Raw genomic sequence first — 27,392 nt, forward strand, 5'->3', positions numbered from 1 at the left:
GGAGGAATGCATTCTCTAGCCTCCAGTAGCCAGATGGGAGCTGGGATCCTGGAGTTATCGGGGCAGCAGGTGCCAGGCAGAGAGAAGAACAGATGGCACTTTCCCACCAACCTTCACAGTCTTCTACTGGGATTTTCCTGTCTTCTGTCCTGACCTTTAGTGTTCCTTTAATGAGCTCTGGAATCTGTGACTCTTTATGTTTTGGGGAGTCACTCAGAGCAAGATACACGAGGAAGTAGGGTTTGTTATTTGCTAATTTAACAGCCTGGGGTGTTCCTCACCAGCTCCTGCTGGCTTGTCAAGCCCACCCCTCAGCTGGCTGGAGCTTGGCCCTTTGAGAAGGTGGTTATGTGCACGGCTAGGAGGAAGGTGTGCCTAAGGTTCTATTTAAGTGAATACGAGGCAGCTGGGTCTGAGAACCCCAGAGGCTCACCCCTGGACTTGGTGAGGGTAAAAATTAAGATGATTTTTGACTGCTTCTATAAATCTTTGAAAGAAAGGGCACTGGGCCAGCTGTAGAAGGATACAGCTGACAGACATAATTTCTTGTAATGGAAGAAAAATTATTTCCTGTTTGTGTTTTTAGGGTCTTCGTGATAGTATATGGCTTAGTATAGTTTCCAGAACACCTTTGTATATATTTATTCTTTTATCCCCACCATAACTTCGAGAGAAATCATCATCTCCATTTTGTAAAGAAACTGAGGCTGGTTGGTGACTTACCCAGAATCACGGAGCTAGAATATGTCAGAGTCGGGACTAGAAACCAGCTCTTCTTCCAGTCTGGTCCTTTTTTTCTTATTACTCAAAGTAACTTAACTCCCCCATAACCATGAAGCACTGTGTTTTCATGACTCATGATTCATTGACTTACAAATAACCTTCTGTCTGAAATATTTCATAAATACAGAAGAAAAAAATGTATGGATATAATTTTATGTATGGTTTGTACATATATGTGGTACAAACATAAATAAAATCAACATCTGGATGCTCACAAGGAAGCTTGAGAGAGAGAGCATTACCAGGAGCGGTGAAGCCCAGTGGCCTTTGCCCACCTGCATCTCCCCGCCTCCCCCTCGAGGGTAGTGCTTATTATTCTTTTGCTTTTTATTAGTTTTACTACCTAGGTATGTTTCCCTACATAATAAATCACTGAATGTTACATAAATTTTGTAACATGCTCTATTTTTACACATGTTGGTCCACTCACTTTCATTGCTGTATAGAATTCCACTGTATAAATGCACTACAAGTTATTTATGCATTCTCCACTTGATGGATACTTCTAGTTTTTTGCTGATACAAATATGCTGTGATGAAAATTCTGGAAGTAGGTTTCTTGACTCCAGGGGTGGAGGGTATTTGCACATTCAACTCTATAAGAGAATGCTCAATTGCATTTTTAAAATCTCTTTTTAAAGGGATTGTGCCAATTTACAATTTCACCAGCAGTTTATGAGATGCTGTTGTTCCACATCCTTGTCAACACTTGAACTTTTTGACTTCTCAATTTGTGTCAATTTGACGTATGTAAACAACATCTTGTGGTTTTAATTTGCATTTTCTTGATTACTAATGAGGTTCAGCATATTTTCAAGTATGCATTGCCCATTTGTATTTTGTCTACTGTGAAATACCTGTTCCCATCTTTTGTCCATATTTCTTTTGTTTTATTTGTCTTGTTGATTTCTAGGAGTTCTTCATATACTCTAGATAAACATTAGTTTTTTTGACGTTTGTTTTTTGTCTTGAAATAACTCCTTGTAGTTTGTAGCATGTCATCATTTTGTTCTATGATGTCCTGACTATGAACAGAAGTTCGAAGTTTATTTGTTTATCCATCTTAGTCTTTATGGTTTATGTTTTTTAGTCTTGTTTAAAAAATCCTTCTCTCCTTCAAGATTATAAAGATATTCTTACATTCTCTTCTAAAGTTTTTGTAAAATTTGCTTTTTACATATGGCTTTAACCTACTGTGATCTTTTTTGTGAATGGCTTGGGATCAGGATCCATTTTCATTTATTTTCCATATAGATAGTCAATTGCCCAGCACCGTGTATAGGAAAATCTCTTGACTCTTCTTAGTGCTTTTCTTTTCCATGTGAATTTTAACATCCTTATCAGGTTCCAAGAAAATCTCTGTTAGAGTTTTTATTGGAATGTGTTGTGTCCTATAGCACAATTTAGGGAGAACTGACATTTACAATAGTAAGTCTATCCATGAACATATAGATGCCTTCATTTATCTGTGCCTTCTTTAATGTCTTTCAATATAATTTCATAACTCCAGAAGGGTCTTTCACATCTTTTGTCAGATTTATTCCTAGGTACCTCATGACTTTGGTAGCTTTTACAAATGGTATCTTTTTATGATTAATTTTCTAATTGTTCTAGTATCTAGAATTTCAGTGGATTATTGGATATTGATATTCTTATTCATTAATCTTGTTATACTCTCTTAATTCTGTTAAATTATATATAGATTCTTTGGGGTTTTCAATGCATAGTCTTATCAGAGAAACATGGCTTTTTTATTCTTTTTTCCGCTTATTCTGCTTACACTTGCTATCAGACTTGAAGTTAGCATTCTATGTCTGTTTCAGTAGCTAAATTTTAATTTTTTCCAGGCATTCTTTTTTTATTTTTTTTAATTGCAGTAACATTGGATTATAACATTATATAGCTTTCAGATGTACATCATAATATATTTTGAATTCTGTAGATCACGTCATGTTCACCACCCAAAAACTAATTATAGTCCATCCCCTCACATGTGAGCCTAATCACCCCTTTTGCCCTCCCCCCTGCTTCCCCCATGGTAACCACCAATCCATTCTCCGTTGCTATGTGTTTGTTTGTCTTTGTTTTTATCTTCTACTTATGAGTGAGATCATACGGTGTTTGACTTTCTTCCTCTGACTTATTTCACTTAGCATAATACCCTCAAGGTCCATCCGTGTTGTCACAAATGGCTGGATTTCATCATTTCTTATGGCTGAGTAGTATTCCATTGTGTATAAATACCACATCTTCTTTATCCATTTGTCCCTTGATGGGCACCTAGGTTGCTTCCAAGTCTTGGCTATTGTGTATAATGCTTCAGTGAACATAGGGGTGCATGTATCTTTATGCCTTTGCATTTTCAAGTTCTTTGGATAAATATCCAGCAGTGGGATAGCTGGATCATATGGTAGATCTAGTCTTAATTTTCTGAGGATACTCCATACTGCTTTCCATAGTGGCTGCACCAGTTTGCACTCCCAAGTATATGAGGGTTCCTGTCTCTCCACATCCTCTCCAACACTTGTTGTTTCCTGTCTTGTTAATTATAGCCATTCTGACTGGAGTGAGGAGATACCTCATTGTAATTTTGATTTGTGTTTCCCTGAAAGCTAATGATGTTGAGCATCTTTTCATAAGCCTGTTGGCCATCTGTATATCTTCTTTGGAGAAATCTCTGTTCAGATCTTTTGCCCATTTTTTAATTGGGTTGTTGGTTTCTTTGTTGCTGAGATGTATGAGTTCTTTGTATATTTTGGATATTAACCCCTTATCTGATATATGGTTTGCAAATATCTTCTCCCAATTGTTAGGTTGTCTTTTTGTTTTGTTGATGTTTTCCTTTGCTGTGCAGAAGCTTTTTAGTTTGATGTCATCCCATTTGTTCATTTTTTCTTTTGTTTCCCTTGCCTGGTCAGACATGGTACTTGAAAATATGCTGCTAGACCGATGTCAAAGAGCGTACTGGCGGTGTTTTCTTCCAGAAGTTTCATGGTTTTGGGTCTTACATTCAAGTCTTTAATCCATTTTGAGTTGATTTTTGTGCATGGTGTAAGGTAATGGTCTACTTTCATTCTTTTGCATGTGGCTGTCCAGTTTTCCCAACACCATTTATTGAAGAGACTCTCCTTTCTCCATTGTATGCTCTTGGCTCCCTTGTTGAATATTAGCTGTCCATAAATGTATGGGGTTTTTTTCTGGGCTCTTGATTCTGTTCCATTGATCTGTGTGTCTGTTTTTGTGCCAATACCATGCTGTTTTGGTTACTATGGCTTTGTAGTATATTTTGAAATCAGGGAGTGTGGTATCTCCAGCTTTGTTCTTTTTTCTCAGGAATCCTTTGGCTATTCGGAGTCTTTTGTTGTAAGCAGGCATTCTTAAATTAATGAAATTTTTATAAACTCAATACCTTAACCTTCCTACCATTTGATGTAAAAACTCAGTATTCATTTTACCCTGCTTTGGCTTATAAGCTATTATTGACCAATATGCAGTTCTAATTTATAACCCAACTTTTTAGACATAATGCTTATTATTTTAAACAAATATATTTTGTTAGATTTACTCACGTCTACCACATTTTTTGCTTACCATTGTTTATCCCTTCTTGGAGTTTTGTTTTTAGATTGCTTTCTTTCTTTCTAAAGTACATTCTTCAGAGATTCCTTTAGCAGTGCACATTCCTTCAGTGTTTATTTATCTGAAAATATCTTTATTTTGACCACATTCTTAAATGTTAGTTTGTCAGGATTCATAATTCAAAGGTGACAGTATTTATTCTCAGCATTCTAAAGATATAATCCCTGTATCCTACCTTCCATCATTGCAGATGAGATCTCATTGTCATCCTTAATAAGTGATCAGTTTCTTCTTTCTCTTAGGCTCTTAAAGACTTTGTCTTTGGTGTTGGGTAGTTTTACTCTAGTGTCTAGTTATGGATTCCTTTGATTTATCCCACTTTTGTATGTGTTGTGCTTACTATATCTACATATTTCCTCAGTTGAGTATTTCCTCAATTCTGGGAAATTCAGTTATTATCTTTTCAAATGTTTCCTCTCCTCTTTCTATCTCCTCTCTTTTTTGGAACTCTGACTTGACTTATTTAAGACCTTCATTCTATCTAACATTATTATTGACCTCCTTTTCATTTTTCTCATCTTTTTATTTCATGTGCTGCATTGAAAAAAAAATCTTACAGTTCACTGGCATTTTCTTCACTGCCATCTGCTTTACTTTGTAACTTACCTATGAAATTTAAATTTCAAAGAAAGAGAAAACACAAATTATCAACATCAGGAATGAAAAGGGGTTATCACTACAGATCCTACAGACATTAGATAATAGGGATATAGTATGAATAATTTTATGCCAGTAAATTCGACAACTTAGATAAAATGCCAAGTTGAAAACATAAATTGTCAAAACATATACAAGAAATTGAAAATGTGAATAAACCTGTATCTATTAAAGAAATTGAATTCATAACCTAAAACCTTCCCCCCGCCACACACACACAAGAACCTCCAGGCCATGTGGCTTCACCAGTCAATTCTACCAAACACAATACCAAGCCTACATGAACTCTTTTAGAATATAAAGGAGAATAAACACTTCCCAACTCATTTGAGGTGGCAAGCATAACTCCAATACTTAACCCTGACAAGTATATCAGAAGAGACGAAAATTACAGCATAGTATTCATCATGAGCATAGATGCAAAATTCCTTGGCAAAATATTATCAATCAAATATGATAGAATATAAAAGATAATACATCATGACCAAGTGATATTGAATCCATGAATGCAAAGTTGGTTTAGCATTTGAAAATCAGTCAATACTATGTGTCATATTAACAGTATAAAAGGAAAAAAGCATATGACATCCCTATGGATGCACCAAAAGAATATAGCAAAATCCAATACTCCTTTACAATAAAAACTCACAGTAAACTAGTGATACAAGAGAACTTTCTCATCTCATAACAGGGCATCTAAAAAAACCTACAGCTAGCATTATACTGAATGGTGAAATATTAGTCCCTTTTCTCTTAGGATCTGAAAATGAGCAAGAACTTTCACTTTCACCACTTCTATTCAACATTATCATATAGATCTGAGCCATTTTAATAAGGCAAGAAAAGGAAATAAAGGGCATGCAGATTGGAAAGGAAGAAGTAAAACTATAATTTTTTTCAAAGACGACATGATCATATATTTTGAAAATCTAGCGATAGAATCTACCAACTGCTAGAGCTAATAAGCAAATTTAGCAAAGTAACAGGATATAAGATCAATATATAAAAGAATTAATTAGGTTATATATACTTGCAATGATAATTCAATTTAAATGAATTAAAAGTAATTTAAAAGTAACACAAAATGGGGCTTGCCCCGTGGCCGAGTGGTTAAGTTCTCGTGCTCCGCTGCAGGAGGCCCAGTGTTTCGTTGGTTCGAATCCTGGGTGCGGACATGGCACTGCTTATCAGACCACGCTGAGGCAGCGTCCCACATGCCACAACTAGAAGGACCCACAACGAAGAATATACAACTATGTACTGGGGGACTCTGGGGAGAAAAAGGGAAAAAAAATAAAAATCTTTAAAAAAAAAAGTAACAAAATGAAATACCTAGGAATAAATGTGACAAAAGATGTGCAAGACTTCTATACTGAAAACTACAGAACATTGCTGAAATAAATTAAAGAAGTCTTTAAAAAAAATGGAGAGCATACCATCTCTATGGATTGAAAGACTTATTAAGATATCATTATCCCTAAATCAATATATAGATTCAGTAGTATCCCTATCAAAATTTCAGCAGGCTAATTTGAAGATAGAAGCAAGACGATTTGCAAATTGATATGGAAATGCGAAGACTTTAGAGAAGCCAGAACAATTTTGAAAAAGGAGAACAAAATTGTAGGACTTGCATTACTTGAGTTTAAGATTTACAGTAAACAAGACAATATGGTATTGGTGTGAAGATAGACAAATCAGTGGAAAAGAATAGAGAGCCCCTCATATAGGCAGTTGCTTGGTTTTTTGACAAAGGCACAAAGTCAGTTCAATGGGGAACGGAAAGTCTTTTTGATAAATAATGCTAGATCTACTGGATATGGGTATAGGGAAAAAAAGTGAATCTAGACAGTTATATCTCTCTGTAGATAAATATTAATTTGGGAATATCTATGAGAGTTAGGGATAGACAAATATTTCTTGGACAGAACATGAAAAGCACAAACAATTAAAACAAAAAAATTGGTAAATTAGATTTTGTCAAAAAAAATTCCTGTTCATCAAAAGACACCATTAAGAAAATTAATGTAGCGCTTGCTTTGGCGGCACATATGCTAAAATTGGAATAATACAGAAAAGATTAGCATGGCCCCTGCGCATGGCTGACGTGCACAAAAAAAAAAAAAAAAGAAAATAGTTCAGTCACATACTTCACAGTTTTGCAGAAGAGCTCATAAACATTTTATCACGTCTGAAATTTGTCATCAGGTGTGTGGGAACTGTCTTAAGGAATCTGCCATCATTCAAATTTGAAATGTGCTATTATACTTAAAATTAAACTATTTCTTTTTCTTAAAAAGAAAAGAAAATGATGTAGACAAGCTGCAGACTGGGAGAAAATAGTTATATAACATGCATCTGCTTTTGTTTTTTTGACCGTGGAGATTTCTGTTACTTTCCTAAAAGCTTAAGAATGCATGAATTAGCATGTTTGTTGTCATTTATCTAGCATCTCGGAATTTTGTGAAAAAGGTATTTCAGAACACTAGTGCATTGTTCTGCCAGAAGTATAACAGTTTTCTGAGCAGCATTAGTTGGAAATACAGTTATAGCGTCGTAGTGACTGTCTTATTTCACATTTAAGCAGAATTATTTAGCCAAATTCTATCTAATTACCACTTTAGAAATAAAGCCTGTATTTACTAGTTCCCAGGTAGGAGGCATTACTGCAAAGCAGTAGGTACACCTCCGGAAAAAATGTTAGCATGGGAATCTTTTCAGGTGGCAGCCTTCCTGTGAGTAAGGCTGTGGCTGTATACGTGTGTATGTGTGTACCCATACGTATGTGTGTGCCTTTTCATGACTGTGGATGTAGCCACGTGTATGGACAGATAATGTTTTCAGGTAAGACATATTTTCAGGTAAGAGTGAAGATTTGGAAAGAAGTGATATTTTAACTTAAAGTTAGAATTCATTGTAATACTTGGATGCAAGATATCTAAAAAAAAAAATGATTTGAGTTTGTTAGCAGAGCATGTTTGCTTCCAAAAGGATATAGCTATTATTTATGCTATTGAAAATTGGTGCTGTTAATGAGAATCCATTTCTCTTAACTACCGTTTGATAATAAAAGGACAATGCCAATTTCCTACTTCCTGCGCACAATGAGAATGTGAATTTAATGCCTCCTTATGGCTTCATCCTTCCAACTGCACAGAGCAGGGACATCCTGTCATGGAGTTCATGGGCTTTTGTGACCTCAGGTCCTAGCCTTTTGGCTGAGCCCATGCTTGGGGATGAGAGGCAGAAGGGAAGACAGAAAAGGATGAAAAAGAAGAAAAACAGAAAGCGGAGGAGGAGGGCACACAGACAGAAAGAAGGGAAAGGAACATTGAAAAGATGTGGCAAAATGCTGCCAATATAGTTTTAAGGGCCTTACGCGGCACAGGCCTCCCTCCTGCCTTCTCATTTGCCTCTCTAGACCTATTTGTGGTCAGAAGAATATTGGTTCTGTGGCTCTTCATTTTATAATCTTGAACAGATTTTTTAACATCCTCTGACCTCTTTTTAAAAATGAGATGATATCATGTATTTTGTGAATCTTAAATGATAGAGTGCTTATAAAACATTTAGCAGAGTTTCTGGTACATCATAAACACAGAATAAATGGTAATTAGTATGATGATCTCAATACCACATCTTCAAGCTGCAAAGAAATGGTTTTGCTTCAGATAGTGCTTCTCCATCTATCTGTGGTGAAGAATCCCTTTGTAATGTTCCCAGTCTAGTGTGTACTGAGACTTTCGTGAAATGCAGTTGCAACCAGAATGGATTGCCATAGAAAAGAAATAAATGCAAAGAGATATAAAATATAAGCCCTCAATTTTTATTGTTAAAGTCAATAGAAATAAAATATCTGCCAAATTGTTAGAGAAGTTACTAAGCACTTTGAATTTCTGAGTTTATCGTATCATGAACTAGTAGCAGTGTGCAGATGGGCATGGGTCCGTGGCCCACACTTTGAGTACCACTGCTCCGTGATGAGTAGATCTACTGATAGCTATAAATACATAAGGGTAGACTTTGGTAAGGGAAGGGCCTTGGAAGTTCTTAGAAGGCTATGCTGGGGTGGGGGTTGCGGCCCAAACTGTCAGCTCTGTCCCTAATGCGTTCATTTACACACATGTCCCTGATCGCTCCAAACTCTAGAAAGTCTTCTCTGAAGGAAATCCTCATCTAAAAGCCCTATGCAAAAGTGACTTCTTCTGAAGGAGGCAGAGTTATCCAGAAATCTATGAAGAGAGCAGTTAGAATTGAGAAGTAGTCAAATAGGCTTCAAATGTTCAGTATCATAGACTTTGTCAAAAGATGTACTTTCCTCCTCTCTAAACCTCACTGATATTCTTTCCTTTCTGGTGTTGATTTATATTGTCCTTGACCCAAATAGGTGTTTTGAGTTAATATCCCAAGGGGATAAAATAGCAAGAGTCATCCACTCACAGATCTTTGGACTTTAAGAGAACCAGCTACTTTGGGGCTTCAGATTCGGATTCAACTTGCATATTTGAGACTTAACCATGTGAGACACCAAGATTGGTGCCTTTGCTCTTGTGAGCCCCTTGACACAACAGCGCACAGAGGTTGGTATTTTTATCAATGCCATTTATTAGGAAATCGAGCCTCAGAGGGGTTAAATGACTTCCCTGTGGTCTGCGATTCAAAGCCAGGTGTATTGAGTGCAGATACAGTTCTTTTTTACTCTACTACATGTTTAAGTATCTTTCCTGACATCTTGTTACTTTAGATGTGTATTTATTGTTGTGCAGCCCTCGCTGGAAAGTGCATAGCCTACAATAGTCCTAAGCACTAATGTCCACCGCATGCCAGCCTTTCAGGGAGAACATCTTTGCTTGTACACCACCTGCTTTTGTAGCGTTTGTCTCTAAAAGACATTGAAGTTTTCAAGGAGGTAATAATTAATTGAATTTTAATGAAAAACTTAGGTTAACTGTAAGACAGACTAAAGAAGTTGGTGATTTATTAAATATCCTCAATTAGAGAAAGACTTCTAAATAAAAGATAACCATCAATTTAAGTGAGACTACAAAGGGATAAGGTCTCAAATGCAGCAGAAAATATTTAAGCTGAATATACTAAAGAATTGCCTGCCGTGATCACACTTTACAGCTTTGGAGTGGTTTTGAAAGTTCACATAAAGTGTGAAAGAAAAGGTGCATAGCTCATTTTCAGATTGGCTTGGTTGAGAATTAGTTCTTGGAGGTAGAGGAATTGACCGCACAAGTAGTCAATAGGATCTGCAGTGGTCATGACTCATGGAGGGGACTTAACCTCCAGAGGAAAGACTATATAATTCTGAATGTTCTGTTACCTTTATTCACTCATGCAACAAATATTTGTTGGATTCCTTCTAGGTACCAGGCACTGTTCTGAGCACTGAGGTGAACATGAGAGAAGAGACTCTTTCTTCATATAACTTCCATTCTTGTGGAAAGACAAAAAATCCAAATAGATGAACAAGATCATCTTTTAGTGACAATTGTTATTAATGGAATTAATAGTGGGATTATTAATTTTGATTCTGGGGCAGGGAAGGCCTCCTGAAGTCAGGGAGACAGACAAGGGTCAGAGCCATGTCTTGTAGACTATAGTTAGAAGTTTGGATTTTAACAACAGAAGCCAGGAGTCTTAAGCAGGTCGGGTAACATGACTTATTTTGTATTTAAAAAGTCAGTCCTTGGGATTGGGACAAAGGTGGAAACAAGAAGTCAGTTAGGGAGGCTGTTGTGGGCTACTGGAGACGGAAGCATCCAAGCAAAAGACCAGAGGAGCCTGGACTTGAGTGATAGTCATGGAGTTGGACAGAAGGTGGTAAGACTGCCAGCAGTCGCTTATGGATTGGATTGGGTTTGCAACGAGAGAAAGGGAAGAATTGAAAATGACTCCTAGCTTGAATGGTATTATTTTCTGAGATGGGAGAGACCAGAGGAGGAGCAGTTTGGAGGAGAAATAAAAAAAATCTATTTTGGCCATGTTAAGTTTTAGATGCCTGTTTGACGTCCAAGTGGCTGATATCAGGTAGACAGTTGCATGAATGGGTTTGGAGCTCACTGGTGAATTGGGGTTGGAGATATACATTTGTTAGTCTTTAGCATAGAGATGATGTTGACACCATGGGCCTGTATGAGATCACCTAGAGGGAGAATGGCTAGAGGCAAGGACCTAGGCCTGGGCCCTGGGGCACTCCAATGTTTACAGAAGAAACAAGGGAGATTACGGAGAAGCAAACCAGGGAAGCCTAAGAGCAGAAGCCTCTCCTGGAAGAATAAGCTGGAGTCAGAGATCCATGGGCACCCCCCACCCCTGTTGACTCTACACGTCCAGGACCCACACCTCTTCAGGACTGAGACACAGGGCACATGCCTCACTCATCTGGATCCATTCTCTCCTCTTGTTTCAAAATCCATCCCAAACTCCCTTTGCCAGTGGTTGCCTCTAGCGTGTGGTGCAGTTCATTCACTTGGCAAACATTTCTTGAGCAGCCAGTCGGTGCTGGGACTATGGGTATAACACTGAACAAGAACAATTCAGCACAGCTCCTGCCCTCACCGAGTTTATTATAGCATGAAAGGGTCGCCAACAAGGGAGTGGACAGTACAAGGAGCGAAAATGGTTGAGGTACAGCTGCTTCTGGTATAGACTGTGTGATTTGGGCAAGTCAGGTTGCTGTTCTGAGCCTTGAGGTTCTGTCTGAAAAATGGAACTAAGTTTGAGGGGCTTTCTGATATACCCTGAAGATATGAATGAGTGGATGTATGAATGAAAATGCCTGTGTATCCCATTGTGGAGACGTTTTGAAGGGCAGAGAGGGGAAAGCCTTTCTGTGTGGTGAGCTCGTGTTTGGTGCCTTAGCCTTGACCAAGTCTCCAAACTTTCTTCCCCTCCCTTCAGGCCTCTCTCCTCATCAGGTTCTCTCTGGCCCGTTTTTCCTTCAAATTTCTGCTCCGCTCCTCACTCTCCACCATTCCTGTTCCGTCAGCTCTGGGCCTTCTGTTTGGTTGCACACGTCCATTCCAAAGCAGAAGAAAGGGCTTGTTTTGACAGGGAAGAATCTTTTGATGCTGAACCAGGAAGATTTTACCTTCCTGAGAGGAATCTTTAATGTTTAAACTATCTGGAGATATCAAACAAAGGATTCTGGGAAATTGAAAGTTTTTTACAGAGGAAAAAAAAATGCTCACACCATGTTAAGTGTATAATGACCCAACTTGGTAATAAACTCTGTCACTCCCTTGAACACTGACACACCCACTCCTCAGGCGCCTCAGAACCTTTTGGCGTGGGGGGGGGGGGGGGGGCCACCTACCCCTGCAGCTTCTCAGAGGAGTGCCAAAAGTGTCTTTTAAAAGAACACAGCCATTTGTTCTCTGTCAAGATGCTTCTTTCATACTGTAATTAGAATGCTGTGGGGGGGTGGAAGTGGGGGAGAGAGAAGAATATGAAATGCTCTTACCTCCCCAGGGCTCATTCTTCCTGCACTATAGGCTTTGAACCCACTGAAATATTGTGACTGAAACATACACTATTATATATGCATAGGAGAGAGAACACGACATGTGTGCCCCTGAGTTTGTGCCTTGATAGTGTCTGTGTGCTAAAACGAGGTGGCACAGACTGGTAGGTAATTCAACGGAATCGAGAGATCTGAATTCCGCTTTGTAACTCCTTGTCTTTCACTAGTCACGTTGATTCTTTATGCCTTTATTTTTCTGATAAGAGTGAAAGCGTGGTCCCCTAGTTCCATTCTTAAAAGGTTGTAAGGACAAGCATGTGAGAACTCGTAACTTTTCAGTGTTCACTGTGCACACTGTCCCTTGGTCATCCCTGCTGATGGAAGGAAATGAGCAAGTGTTTGAAATGGTGCAGAATTCAAGAATATTTGGGGGAGGGGGTTGTTTTGTTTCATTTTGAATTTTATTTGCAGCAATAGCAACAGCAACTTCTTGATTATATTTTGCTCAAAAATTAGTTAATGTCTTTCTAGCACATGCCAGCAGGGGAGAAGAAGGAAGGGTATTGGAGAGACAGTATAGGATGACTCTGTTTCATTCACAGCAGATAATCCTTGAAGCAGCTGGCACATCTTATGTGGATAACAGAGAACTGGTGCTGTTGGGCTTAGTGATCTTTAATATAAATGTGTCAGGATGTCTAGCTGACTTACATATGCAGCTAAACTCCCCATCTTCCCCCAGACACCACTCTTTCCAGTATTTTTCCATCTGTTAATTGAACTCCATCCTTCTAGTTGCTTAAGCTAAAAAACCTTGGGGTCACCTTTGACTCCCATCTCTCTTATGCTCCACATTCAAGGTGTCAGCAAGTCCTCTTAGCTCTCCCCTTCACAATATACACAGAACCCTGATATTTCTCAGTATCCCCACTCCCACCACTCTGGCCAAGGCAGCTATGATCTGGAAATAACCTAGAAGGTCTCCTTGTTTCCACCTTTAGCCTTCCTCAGCCTGTTCCTGTTCTCAACAGGGCAACCAGAGACATTCTTTGAAAACTCAAATCACATTTTTGGCTCCTCTACTGCAACTCCTCCGATGGTTTCCATATCACATCAAGTAAAAGTCAAATTGTTATAGGGCCTCAAAGGCCCTGCTTGGTCTACCCCTCTACCTCTGTGCGACCTGTTACCCCCGCTGACCTCACTTCATTTGTTTTCCATTCGTTCAGTCCACTCCATCCATGTTGACCCCTTTCTGCTCTTCAAAAGCTCCTACAGCATGTTCCTGCCCCACAGCTCTGCCTTGGCTGTTGCCCCCCCTGGAATGCTCTCCTTCAGATATCTCCTTGGCTCATTCCCTCACATCTATCCTGTCATTTCTCAAGTCTTCTCAGTGAGGCCTTCCCTGACCACTCTACCCCGAATTCCAGACCCCTTCCTCATACTTGCTATTCCTCTTCTAGGCGTTATTTTTCCCTTAGCACTTGTCAGTATATAACATACTTTACATTGCCCTAATTTATCTTGGTTATTGTCTGTCTCTTCCTCTAGAATGTAAGCTCCCTGGGGGCAAGGATTTTTGCTTTTATGTTTGCTGCTGTATCCCCATTTTCTACAACAATGCCCACCACGTAGCAGGCAGTCAATAAATTACATTTAGAAGCAGAATGAATATATATCTATAGATGAAGGCCTTGATAAGAGGTTATGTGTGTTTGCTACATTCTCAGGGGTGTCAGTAACACTTAAAATTGGTACTTGGAACGTCCACTCTCTGCTGGATACTATACTTTTCACTTTCCATCTATTACTTAATTTAATCCTTACACAATTTTGGGACAGGTATGGCGTTTATTCCTATTTTACAAATGAGGAACCTGAGACTTGGAGGTTAAGAACTTGCCCCAAATCATACCCTGATGGAGCCAGGATTCAAACCCAGTTTGGTCCACGTCCAGAGCTTTTAATCATTGTGCTTTAACAGTCTGATTTCCACCAACTTCAAAGTTGAAAAGGGAAACAGGAAACATACTCCAGCTCCTTCATTATCCCACATCATTTATTATGTGAATTGCCAGGCTTTGCCTTGCATCTACTCAAACAAATAAGTAAACAAGATCTCAATGACAAGAAGAGCGAGAGAAAAAAAAGATCATGCATTCCCTGAGGTGGTGAAATAATCTGCCTCTGAGTTCTTGGGACTGAAATGTCTTGAAGATGTGGAATGGCATTGGCTTTGGAACCTGGAGAGGGAAGGGATGCTCCTGGTCAGCCACCATGGACTGTAGGCCTTGGGCCAGCAAGCTGTCTGACCTCTCTGTGCCTTGGTTTTCTTGCATATAAAAGGCCAGGCTTGGAGAGGCCATTTGTCAGGTCCTCCCTGCCTGACATTCTGGCCTGTGAGACCCATGGCCTTTCTTTCATTGCTGTGGGTGAGGGTGGAGGAGTGGGGGTGGGATACGGTGCTCTGTGTAAGGCCATTTATTTGCTTTAGGGAAGGACTTCTGCTCGTCAGAGGAGCCCTCCCAAAGCCCCTGATCTCTAAGGAGTGAGACAATACGATGCGGTGCCTGAGTTAATACGTCCCTCACCCTCTTGGATGCCCATCCATCCTGCTTATTAGAGTCAACACTGGATGGCATTTAGAGGACTGGGTGCTGTTTTGGCCTTTATTTATTGACAACCTAAGTCACCTTAAATCCTTTCTGGAACTATGTGACCTTCAGTAAGGTGTTTACCTTCTCTGGGCTGTGTTTGCTCCTTTGAAAAATGGGAGCAAAGCTTCCCTATGCTCATAAGAACACTGAAAAGCTGTTTTATGCCCCATCCCCCGGCCTGTTTTCCAATGAGACTGAAATTAAACCACTGCCAGCACACAATTGCCTATCTGACTTCCCCCAATTTCTCTGTTAGTTTCCGAACATTTAGGGTCAGAGAGGTTTTTCTTGATGTCTAACCCAAATTGCTCCCTCCTGAAGCAAACGTCTTACAGGAACACTGTCAAGGTTCCCTTGGGGACTGTGAAGCACTTTGGAAATATGGGCTCTGAAGATTAATAGGAATATGACCATGTGGCCATTTGTGTTCTTGGCAAAGTCTGTCTACATATGCTGCTGTGTGCCAATGTGAGCATGTGTGTATCTGTGCCAGTGTGTGTGTGTGATGAAGTGTACAAGTGTGTACAGGAGTGTGGGTAAACAGATCTTTGAGTCACACAGGCCAGCCCATCCTGGCGGGCTTTGTCTGCCTTTTGGTTGCCATGACAGCAGTGAGAGCCTTGGATCAGTAAACCGAGCTCCCTGTATGTACAGAATCAGGAGGAGGGGTCTGGAGCTGGAGGCCAAAGCAGGAGCCAAAAAGTCCTCCAACAGAGCATTTCCTGTCACAGCAAACCTTCCAGAATATCTTCCTCACTAGAGAAATGTAGGGATACCTGTCCAGGTGCCCTGTGACTCTGAGATGACGCAACGTGGGCAGGAATTTCAGGCTGGAGCAAGGCTTCAGTGAACTTCACTTCTAATTCCCAGGAGTAGTCAGCTCATGATAAATTCTGGCAATGTTAATGTTAATGACCAAAGCTCCTCCCATCACCCCATGGGCTAAAACCAGTCACTGTAATTTATTAATGTACAGATTAGCCACTTTGTGAATTATGTGTGTCGATGGCTTCCTTACAGGTCCATAAGTTCATAAAATATAAATCAGTTTTAATATTAACATAAATATGATTTGAAAGACAACTGTGACATACCCCTCCCAGGCACACCTGATAAATATTTTGGGTGTTTATGTCTTGTCTGAGATTATCTACATAATTCTTCAATTCCATCTACTTGTGAACAATATAGAATTGGCTATGTATGAATAGTTGATTTTTACAAATTATGCCTCTCCTGTAATCTGCTGGAAAACAAAAGTAGTCACAAATGTAAATTCACTAACTGGATGAAAGAAGAAAATTGTAGTAAACTATGCAGTACAAGGAGATCAGCCGCCTTCTTAGTTTCCATCACTGAAATTTAGAAACCCAAACCTTGCGTACACACGTGACAACTAGAATATAGACTCATCCATGCTCAACTCCAGCTCACCTTCCTTACATCTGTGTGAGAGCTGTGTCAGGAGAGCAACCGCAGGTTATCCTCCCAGGAAAAAAAAGCAGTGAAAAATTATGGATAACAGAATTGGGTAAGAAGTATATCTACAATGAAACACAATTTGTTTTTTACCCCCAGTTTTATTGAGATATGATCGACATACAGCGTTGTATTAGCTTAAGGTATACAACATAATGATTTGATATATGTATATATTGTGCATGATTAGCACAGTAGGTTTAGTTAACATCCATCACCTCACATGGTTACAAATTTTCTGTCTTGTGATGAGAATTTTTAAGATCTACTCTCTTAGTAACTTTCAAATATAGAAATACAGTATTGTTAACTATAATCACCATGTTTTAACCCCAGAACTGACTTATCTTATAACTGGAAATTTGTGTCTTCACCCATTTCCTCAATCCCCCATCCCCCACCTCCGGTAACCATCAATCTGTTCTCTGTTTCTATGACTTCAGTTTTTTTAGATTCCAGAAATAAGTAAGATCATACAGTATTTTCTTTCTCTGTCTGACTTATTTTACTTAGCATAATGCCCTTAAGGTCCATCCATATTGTCCCAAACGGCAGGATTTCCTTCTTTTTTATGGCTGAATAATATTCCATTGAGTATATATATCTGTATCCATTCATCTGTTGATGGACGCTTAGGTTGTTTTCAAGTCTTGGCTATTGTAAATAATGGTGCAGTGAACACGGGGTACAGAATCTCTTTGAGGTTGTGATTTTGCTTCCTTCAGATGTATACGCAGAAGTGGAATTCCTCGATCTTATAGTAGTTCTGTTTTTAATTTTTTGAAGAACCTCCATACTGTTTTCCTTAGTGGCTGCACCAATTTACATTCCCACCAACGGTGCAAAAGGCTTCTGTTTTCTCCACATCCTCACCAACACTTGTTATCACTTGTCTTTTTGATGAAAGCCATTCTAACAGGTGTGAAGTAATATCTCATTGTACTTTGATTTTGCATTTCCCTGATGATTAGTGAAATTGAGCACCTTTTCATGTAACTGTTGGCCATTTGTATGTCTTCTTTGGAAAAACGTCTATTCAGTTCTTCTGCCCATTTTTTAATTGAATTGCTTGGTGTTTTTTACTATTGAGTTTTATGAGTTCTTTATGTATTTTGGATATTAACCTCTCATCAGGTGTATGATTTGCAAAATATTTTCTCCCTTTCCATAGGTTGCCTTTTCACTCCATAGGTTGCCTTTTCCTTGGATTTTTATCATTTTACAGTCTCTTACAAGAATTCAGTCAGGACTCCTAGAGTAAACCAGATTTATTCCTGCCTCTGGCTATGAGCAGAGGGTTTCTGTGTCCTAATGCCAACACTGACTGATGAGGAAACTGAGACAGAGAGGTTACTGCCCAGTTCATTCAGTTCATTAGCAGCAGAGGTTACCTGGATTGCCTAGCCTTGAGATGCCCAGTATTTATGCTACATCACAGGGGGATTTATTTTTGTTCCCCTACTTTGGAATTCTGAAAGCGAGATGCATCCCATCTGGAGTTCTGTTACATCTGTGGGTGTAGAAACACTGGATGGAGCAAATGAAAGGGAGCTGATTACTCATCCTCTTACCTTAAGCCACAGGCTAAAGCCAAGAGGGCTTAGGGGGCATGCACACTGTTCTGTAAGCCAGATTTCCTCCTTTTAAACTTCCCGTTCCTTGATCCAAGGAAGTGGATAAATTGAGGTATTCATAGGGCCAGCCTTTGGGGTACCTTTCAATGGGAATTTTGGCAGTGCTTACCTGAATGACTAAGTGAGGTAACTGTCATATGCTTTATCTTTGCAAAAGCATCATCATCTGAATAACCTCAGGATCCTCTGTGAAGAGGAGAGAGTACTCAGGTACTCAGGGTAGAGAGGGGGACCAGTGGGAGGAACACGCTTCCTTTTCCTAGGTCTGGCTACATATATGCTCACGAGACTGGCGGGCTTGTTGAATCTAAGGTTAGAATAGTTACTTATTTTTGGCGGGTAGTGGAGCTGAATCCTGTTTATCCCTATTTGCTCCAGAATGCAGTATGCATGTGCATAAGTGGTGACTATGATATGGATGCAAAAATCAAGCAGTATATCACTAGCTTGACTAATACTGTGAGTTTTATTCTAGGTCTTTGTTAACCCAACACAGAACAATGGATTTTTATTGTTTTAGAAAAAACACAAAACTCTGTTGTTATATCTTTATTTGCCTCAGCCTGGGCTGAAACTAAATCCCTTTTGTAGATGTTAAATGTTGACTTCTAGACCGCATGGAAGACAGCTGAGGCATTATGCAAACAGCACTTAACGTGGAATCAGAAGACATTAGTTTGAATTCAGGTTCTGCCTCCTGCTAATTGGGTGATGTTGGGCAAGTAACCTTTCTGAATCTCCCAGAGTTTTTGCAAATATAAATGAAATAGTTTATATGAAAGTGATTTGTAAATTAAAATTTTCACAAATGTGTTATATGACTATTAACTGTTCTTAATATTTTATTTCCATAATCTATGGAATCTACTGTATTACTCGGCCTTGGATTAAATTCCCTAGGTCCTTGTTGGAATGTTATATGATGCAGGCTCTGCATGGCCTCATGGAGCCTGCAGACTAGTCAAAGGGAGAAGTCCTGGGCACTTAGGAAGTGTCCCCACTGTACACATTGTTTGCTTTACTTCTTTTAGCCAAGAGGCTTCTTTAAAACATCAGGCCAGATTTGCTGGGCTCTAGGCTTGTGAGCCCCAGTGAAGAGGCCAGGTGGGAGGGTGGGAGGAAACAGGGTCTGCAATGGCAGAGGAGAGCAAGGAAGCCAGCTGGTGAGGTTGGAACCGGGAAACTTCCAAATACACAGGGAAGTTAGACTGGGGTTTATTGGCCTCTCTCACCAGAAATCAAGCTACGTGTTCGTTCTGGGGACCAGAGGGAGCTGCCACACGCATACTTCATAGACTAACTGGACAGAGATTTTAGGGGATCCAAACAAAGAGAAACAGTGGTGACCATGTCCAGGAGTTACCTGGCAACTACTGCATTCCCACTAGTTCACCTGGCTCCCTTTGGGTCAGTGCAGAGATGGAGCGCTCCTTCATTTAACCTTTGGGAACCAGGGCAGAGCTATCAGGATGCTCACCAAGTTAGCTCGCATATTTTTAATTAAAAAACAAATTAAAAAATCTGTTGAACATACACCATAGGCTAGGCCTAGTCTAGACCAGGAAGATATAAAGTTGAGTAGGATACAGAATGTTTTCATGGAAAGCTCACATAGAGGGAGAGACAGTGACATGTACAGCTCACCAAAATAAAGGTCTGGCTGTAAGATGAGCTGTAAAGAGACAGAGGGAAGGTAGAGTGGAGGCCAGAAGACAGGGCACGGGGGAGAGAGAGGAGGGGAAAGCTAAACAGAAGAGGTGACATTTCAACCTGGCCTTGAAGAAGGATTTTGACAGACTCAGGCATTTAAGAGGGGATTTCCAGGCAGAGACACAGTGTGAACTAAGCCTTGAGAGCCCGCACTGCATTTTCCAGAAGAGTGAGAAGTGTGCTGTGGTTAGAGCATGACCCTGGTGGGCTGCAGGGAGCCAGGGGGTGGATGGGAATGACGAGAGATGAGGTTTGAAAAGAAAGGTTTGGATCAGACTGTGAAAGACTTTGAAGGCCGTGTTAGGTGTTTGTGCTTCATTTAGCAGTGGGTGGAGGAGCCTGAGGAGAAGGGGAGGATAGAGTAGAGAGAAGATGGAATTTAGAACATCTGAAGGTCATGGTTCCTCTTAGCGGCTGTGTCCTTGGACACTTGCCCTCTCAAAGGGCCACTTAACTCCCCTTAGATTCAGTTTTCTGAGCTAGAAAATGGAGATGTTGGTAATAATGCTCAGCCTAGATGCTGAACGATTATTGTGTTCCTCTGGTCATAGACTGCTTAAATTCTCCTTTTTCATGGTCTTGCTCAAAATATTGCGTCTTCGGTAAACCTTCCTGGATTCTCCAAGACTGTAGTTGAAAACTCAAGACACATATGAAGACGCATATGAAATGATAAAGCAGCATACACGTATGCCACTAGACTCACCAGATATGTGGGGCAGGAGCTCGGGCTCTCTGTGCACACAGGTCTGGGGGCCAGTCCTGGCTCCATTTCTCACTTCAACTTGAACAAGTTGTTTAACTTTTAAATTAAGGCTGAAAATGCCTGTTCTACCTTCTTCTCAGAATGGTTGTGAAGATTAAATGAGCACAATGTACGAAGGTGCTTGGAAATGAGGAAGTCCTCCACAAATACTGCTAGCTGTGGTTATTATTTTAGGTTTGGAAGTGATCAGATCCAATGAGTGTTTTAGAAAGATATCTCTTATAGTTGTGAGAGGGACAAAAGGAAGGGAAGAGAGACAGGTGGTTGAGACTGGTAGATGATGTCGCAACAGTCCAGACAGGAGAAGATGAGGTCCTGGACCAAGGCATTGAGGACAAAGAGGGAGGGTGGATCCAAATGCCCTTTTGAAGATAGAATCAGCAGAACAGTGGCACTACTTGGACGGGACGGGTAGGGAAAGACAAAGAGCCAAAGGAAGAAACTTTGGTAGATAGTGACACCATGAACCAAGCCAGCCCCTAGTTACTTTCTAACTGATGAAATCCAGAAAAGAAAGTGAGGGAAGAGATGCCCCAGGGCTTGAACTCTGTTACCCTGACTCTCACTGGCCCTGGCACTCTTCGTTTTCACTCTCTCCCTCTCCCCACAATACCAGTTAGTAGAATCTGCTGAACCTGAAGCCAAGCCCAGGAGAGTTGCTCCTTCCAGTGTGCCGTATCCCCATGCCCTCAGCCTGACTATGACCGTTATAAAGTGTCTGTGCCCAAGGAATCCATCTCTGTCTTGGCAGGAGGGGCCAGCTGAGGTGTCTCCCCTTCCTCTGCAGTGGGGCTGGGACACATCTCTCAGTGCCCAGCTCGTTTCTTCCTCCCTGGACATGAGGGAGTAGCTGGCAGGACCCACAGTGGGCGCTGGGCTCCCTCATCTCCAGGCTGAAGCTCTTTTTTTATGGGGACTATCTTGAGTAAATGGAACAGCTTCTAGGGCAGTAGGAGAGGGCCCGAGCCAAGGCTGGGAGGCACTGCACTAGCAAGGGGCATTCTAGCCTGGAAGGGTGTTTGGTGATGAGAAGGGCATTGGTAGAGGTAGTTTCTGGAGGGGCCTAATAGCAAAGGAATATTTCTTGATCCCGATTTCCTCCCCCATTGAATTTGATCATCTTCCTCTCTGCCAGGAAGCCCTCCTTCCTCTTCTCTCTTCTTTTTCCCATGAGGCTTTAGTCTTTCCATCGTCTTGTGCCACAGAGTGACTCTGGTCCCCCTGTGCCTGTCAGTGGACCCTGTCTTCTCCCAAACCCTCACCTTGGCATTCCCTCTGACTCCTCATCTCTCCTCCACCCCACCAATCTTCCCTCGTCTTTCCACTGGAGCCAGGTGCCCTTCTCATGTCTCTTCCTTTCTGTTTTGACCTCCATCAGCTATCTTCAAACAGCGTTTCAGCCCCTCTAGGCATCAGTGCCATTGGTCTTCAGTGGCAGCCCTTATTGAGCACCACAGGATACAGGGCACCCGAGGAAGCGTAGCATTCTGGTCAGAGTTCAGATCCCAGCAAGTTACTTCCCTTCTCTAAGCCTTGCTTTCCCTGTCTGTTAAATAGGAGTTTAACAGTGCTTACTTCATCGGGTGGGTGTGAGGATTAAATGAGTTAATGGGCATGAAAAACTTCATACAGGGCTGGTACATAATAATTGGTCAGTGTACATTAATAACTGGTATTAAAAGCACAAAAGGTAGCTGTGCCCCTCGAGGGTTAAGGGCCTTGTTGTGACTGGGGAAATTTTTGAAACCTAGTTTGTGGCATGACTAAAGAAGTACCTTCCAAAATAGAGCATGCAGAGGGCGTGAGGGCTGATGAGAATGAAACTAATCCGGGAAGGCTTCTCGCAGGAGGCTGCAGGAAGTGCGCTTCTATGCGGTGTCTTAGGGAGATCAGAGTTGCAGCCAGGGACAAAGGCAAAGGGAAATGGGGTGGACAGAAATGGCTGCTCAAACTCTCCATTTTTCTACTTGCTTCACCTTTTTCTCAGTCACGGCACTATCCAAACCTGATGCATCTTACCCTCCTTGTCCACAGGGAATTTGCCAAAGAGAGAGAGAGAGTGGAGAACCGGAGAGCTTTCATGAAACTGCGGCGCCAGCAGCAGATTGAGCGCGAGCTGAACGGGTACCGCGCCTGGATAGACAAAGCAGGTGAGACCGGTGGGCTGGAGGAGGCTGGTGGGCTGCACGGACGTCACGGACCTACCCCGCTTCTCGCTCCCAATACTTCCATTCAAAGGGGCAGCCTGGACCAGAGCAGAGAGAAGCTCGAGATGCCTCACTACTTCTGTGGGCCCCCTGCTGGTCCCACTTTCTTTCTCTGGGATCTAACTCTCCCTGTTCTTCTACCAAACTTCTTTTAAGAGGCAGGCATTTTAGCAAGGTGAACTGAGCAAACGGTAACACAGGCCAACCCTGGAGCCGAGGTCGGGCTGATTTCATCTTACACTGCTGCTAATAATAACTATCCGTTCATTCCACAAATATTTACTGATTGCTTACCTTGTGCCAGGTCCTGTTTCATGCACTCAGGATACAGGAATGAGCCAAAGCTCTACTCCCGTGGAGCTCATTACCCTCTAGCTAGGGAAGGCGGCGGTGAACAAAACAATAAATAAGTAACTTGTAAGAAGGTGGTAAGCACAATGGAAACAGATCAAGGTAGGGTTCTGGGTATAGGATGAGTTGTAATTATAAATAGGGGAGTCAGGCAGACTTATTTGGGGGTGACTTGAAGGAGATGAGGGGTGAGCCACGGGAAGATCTGAGGGAGGAATATTCCAGTGCCAAGGCCCTAATGTGGGAGCAGTCCAGGAGCAGAAGGGGGAGTGAGCGAGGAGAGGGAGGAGGGCAACCCTTGGGTGAGTGGGCAGCAGATGGTGTGTAACCTCGTGGGCCATTGTAAGGGATGGGGCTTTCCTGTGAGTGAGACAAGAACTGCTGGAGGGTTTTGAGCAGAGGAGGGACATGCTCTGATTTAAGATTTTCAAGGAGCCGTTGGGTGCTTCATTGAGGAGGACAAGGCTGAAAGCGGGGAGACCAATTATAAGGCCACTGCAGGAAGCCAGGTAGTAGATGATGGTAAACTGGCTTTTCCTATTCCCTGAGCTGTCATCAGTTCCTCACTCTCTGGATCAGCATCAGGAATAATTCTTGCCCAGCCCCGAGGATAGGTCCAAACCTATCGTGATTTCGTTAACTCACAGAGCCACCAGATTCGAGTTTGACTGCGGCTCAGCTGCTTATAAGGGGCATCAATCACCCTATATCTGTCAAAAGTAAAAAGGATGCATTTGTTTTGCTTATTATTTTAAAAGTTGCATTGCATTGGTGTTATATATCTTCATTTTATTCCTGAGCAGAGTAGTTTGGTTTTTTTTTAATAAAAAAAGACACATGACAGTCACCATCTTTTCTCTGTTCCTGGTAGAAAGTATAGCACAAATGTGAGATCTGTCAGGAAGAATTTGGAATATGATTTGATGCTTAGTTGCAGCCTTATTCTTCTATAGGAGCTTTGGAATGACACTGACGCTCTTATTCTAAGCAGCAACACACTAAAGTTCTCTCTCAGCTCCGGAGTCCACGTTTGATGATCCAGGTGAGAGAGCAAGTATGATTGAAAGTCTCATTTCAAAGCCAGGTCAAAACTGCCCCCTGTTTGGGACCATCTGCATTTCTTTGCTGCTTCTGGAGGCATGAGTCATGTGCATTCTCTGCACTTCCGTTTCGCCTTTTCTCCTCTGAGGCTCTTGCTTGGGGGTGAACCTCCCCTCCCTCTTCCCAGAATGGTAACTCAGGCTTCCTAAGCAGATTTGTTGCCAGGCCGGGCAGGCAGCTTGGAGCTCCCGACTGTCCTTGGCTTCCTGAGCGGAGGAGCCATCTGACAGACCACCCTGGTGAGCGGGCTGGCAGCAGAACCAACAAAGAACCCTCCCCACCCTTCCCGTGTCCCCATTCGGGGTCAGGCAGCACAGGATGCTGCTCTGTGTGGCTCTGCTTTTCCAATACATGCAGAATTCCAAGGTTCTACTTTTTTCCAGTTGGCAAAGCCAGCTCTCTCCTCCTTCTAAGAAAAAAGACGCACTGCGACGTCAAGTTGTGCTTCCTGGCCCTTCCCTCTACAAATGGAGCGTGAGTGAATCAGAGACATATGGGTTACATTTCCCTGGAAAGACACTCTCAAGTTCGAAAGCAACTTGGCAGGAGGCAGTGGGGGTGGGGGCCGTTTCAGCACATGCAGAGCCCTGCAGCACGTCCCAGGCCCAGAGATACCCAGCCATGCCACACCGCCTCCATCTGCCTTGGGGGTCCTCAGATCTGCCCACCCCAAAGCCCAGACCCTATACATAGCAAAAGCGACTCTCTGGCTAAGGTCATTCATGTCACTAGGAGGTGTTTTGACAAGTACCTAATTTTCAAATGTGCCCTCTAAACAATATGCTGTAAATGACTTTAAAACCCTCTGTGTTGGCCTGAAGGAGCATCTCACCAGTAACACTTAGCCTGTTAACTGAGTGTTTCACCAGAGGCTGCACTTAAGGAAGAAAGTTAAACCTTCATGACTTGTTATAATGGCCATCCCGCATGGTACCTCCAAGCCTCAAAATGTTCCCCTCCCCGGGAAATACATTATATACTTTCAGTTTTATATGCAGGTGGAATTATGGTAATGACTTTACCCTCTTCTGCGTGTCCTTTTACTTGTTACAAGTGCTAGAATTAAAGCACTGTTTAACAGGGCTGCTGCCTTCCCTGGCAGCTGGGATCCTAGGCAGTGTTTGCTCAGGCCTCCAGCTCCCTTGCCTACTGCTGAGGTGGGGGTGGGGATGAAAACGCAGGCACATCAGTCCCAGTAGGCGACTCAGAATCCCACCAGACATGGGGCAGAAAGGCTATTTTCTTGGTAAGTTTGGAGGGATGCTAGTGAGGTTTATTGTAACAAGTTTTACTAGAAAATAATATCCCACCGATGATGAGACCTCCTTGGAGTATAGGACTGCTCCTGGGGAGGCAGAGAGGACTGTCCCAGGGACTGTGTGGTTCTTTTCCAAACACCAACAACTAAATATATCATTCCAGCGCCAACCATTCTTTCAATTCTCCGACACCAATTGGGTATCCAACAGTTCAGTTCAATTCTGACACTAAACACCCCCCCGAAGTTAGGGCAGACCCCACAGGTTAAAGGCTCAACCCCGCAATCCTGCCCCCGCTTCACATGCCAGCTGCAAGTGGGGTCCCCGGGTGACCTCATTTCTGCCTAGCCAACTACAAATTTTGGGGGGTTTCCAGGTTTGATAATTCACTAGAATGACTTACAGAACTCAGGGAAAACCATGTTTACTCTCACCAGTTTATTATAAAGGATGCAACTCAGGAACAGCCAATGGAAGAGATAGATAGGGCAAGATATGGGGGTGCCAGGGGCAGATCCTCTGTGCCCTCTCCAGGCACAGCACCCTCCCAGCACCTTGGTGTGTTCACCAACCCAGATGCTCCCTGAGCTCCATTGTGTAGGGTTTTTTTAGAGGTCTCATTAGGTAGACATGATTGATTAAATCATTGGCTATTGGTGATTGGACAATCTCAAGCCCCTCCTCTCTCGGGAGGCTAGATGGGGATGGAACTGAAAGTTGTGAGCTTCTAATCATGTGGTTGGTTTTTCTAGTGGCCAGCCCCCATCCTTAATTGATCTAGACCTCCCCCACAATGAGTCATCTCATGATCATACAAAAGACAGTAAATTCCAAGGGTTCTAGGACCTCTGTGCCAGGAAGGTGGGCAAAACCCAAATATTTATTTTCCAGTATATCTCAGGAACAAATTCATGATGGGCCCAAACCTCTTTAGCTCAAGCTTTGCCCAAGTGAAGCAGGATGGAAGTGGTGGGGGTAAGAGGAAGCAAGCCCACAGGCCCTGCTCCTCTCCTTGAGGGCTGTCAGCAGCTTCCTCTGCTCCCTCCTCAAAGTAGACAGGCGGGGGCCCCAAAGATGGTCTCACCTCCTGAATGAGGGGTAGGTGTTGTGACCTAGGGGCTGCACACAAGAGAAACTAAGGAAGCTCATATTGCTAGAAAAGCTTTAAGGGACCTGGGTAGAAGGAAAAACAGAAATGGAAATTTTTTATTCCTCCAAATGTAGGGGATTTTGGTTAAAAAGATCAGCTCTTCCTCTTGTGGGTATCCTCCTGAACAAGGATCAGACAGAGCTGAATTTTACCAATCATCCCCCAGGCGCCCTCTCACTGAAGAGCTTCCTTTCTGGTCTTATGTGTGCCGGGAGCTCCCTCCTGACCCTCGATGTCTTTCTGATGCTGGTGTCTGCTACAAGCTTTGAACTCTTTGCTCTCTCTCTGTTGCCCTGGAACCAGAGCTGTCCCTGAGGGATTTTCATTTTGCAAAATAATTTGGCATTTACAGATAATTTACTGAACCATTTGTTTCCATATAGAGGAAGTCATGCTTGCTGAAGAAAATAAAAATGCTGGGACGTCAGCCTTAGAAGGTAAGGAAGTGCTCCACGGCCTTACTCATTTGCATTTGCCCCCTCTATGCGTGGCAGTCTCTCTTGATCAAAAGAGGAGAAAGAAATAGAA

At 42.0% G+C, this 27,392-nt stretch overlaps 1 protein-coding gene and 1 non-coding gene across 3 annotated transcripts in view; both read left to right on the top strand.

The window, feature by feature from the left end:
- The window catches only part of CACNA1E (calcium voltage-gated channel subunit alpha1 E), a 475,091-nt gene that overhangs the window by 359,332 nt on the left and 88,367 nt on the right, over window positions 1-27,392 (top strand). For both annotated transcript variants that reach the window (XM_023640670.2, XM_070267841.1), the window contains exons 10-11: window positions 22,831-22,946; window positions 27,248-27,301. In XM_023640670.2, the coding sequence (XP_023496438.1) occupies window positions 22,831-22,946; window positions 27,248-27,301 (170 nt within the window). The remainder of the gene's footprint in view (window positions 1-22,830; window positions 22,947-27,247; window positions 27,302-27,392) is intronic.
- LOC111773677 (U6 spliceosomal RNA) lies at window positions 7,110-7,218 on the top strand. The gene has a single exon (XR_002808373.1). It is a non-coding gene; the product is annotated as a U6 spliceosomal RNA (small nuclear RNA).

The sequence above is a fragment of the Equus caballus genome, chromosome 5 (assembly GCF_041296265.1).
Source record: "Equus caballus isolate H_3958 breed thoroughbred chromosome 5, TB-T2T, whole genome shotgun sequence".
NCBI classification, from domain to species: Eukaryota; Metazoa; Chordata; class Mammalia; order Perissodactyla; family Equidae; genus Equus; species Equus caballus.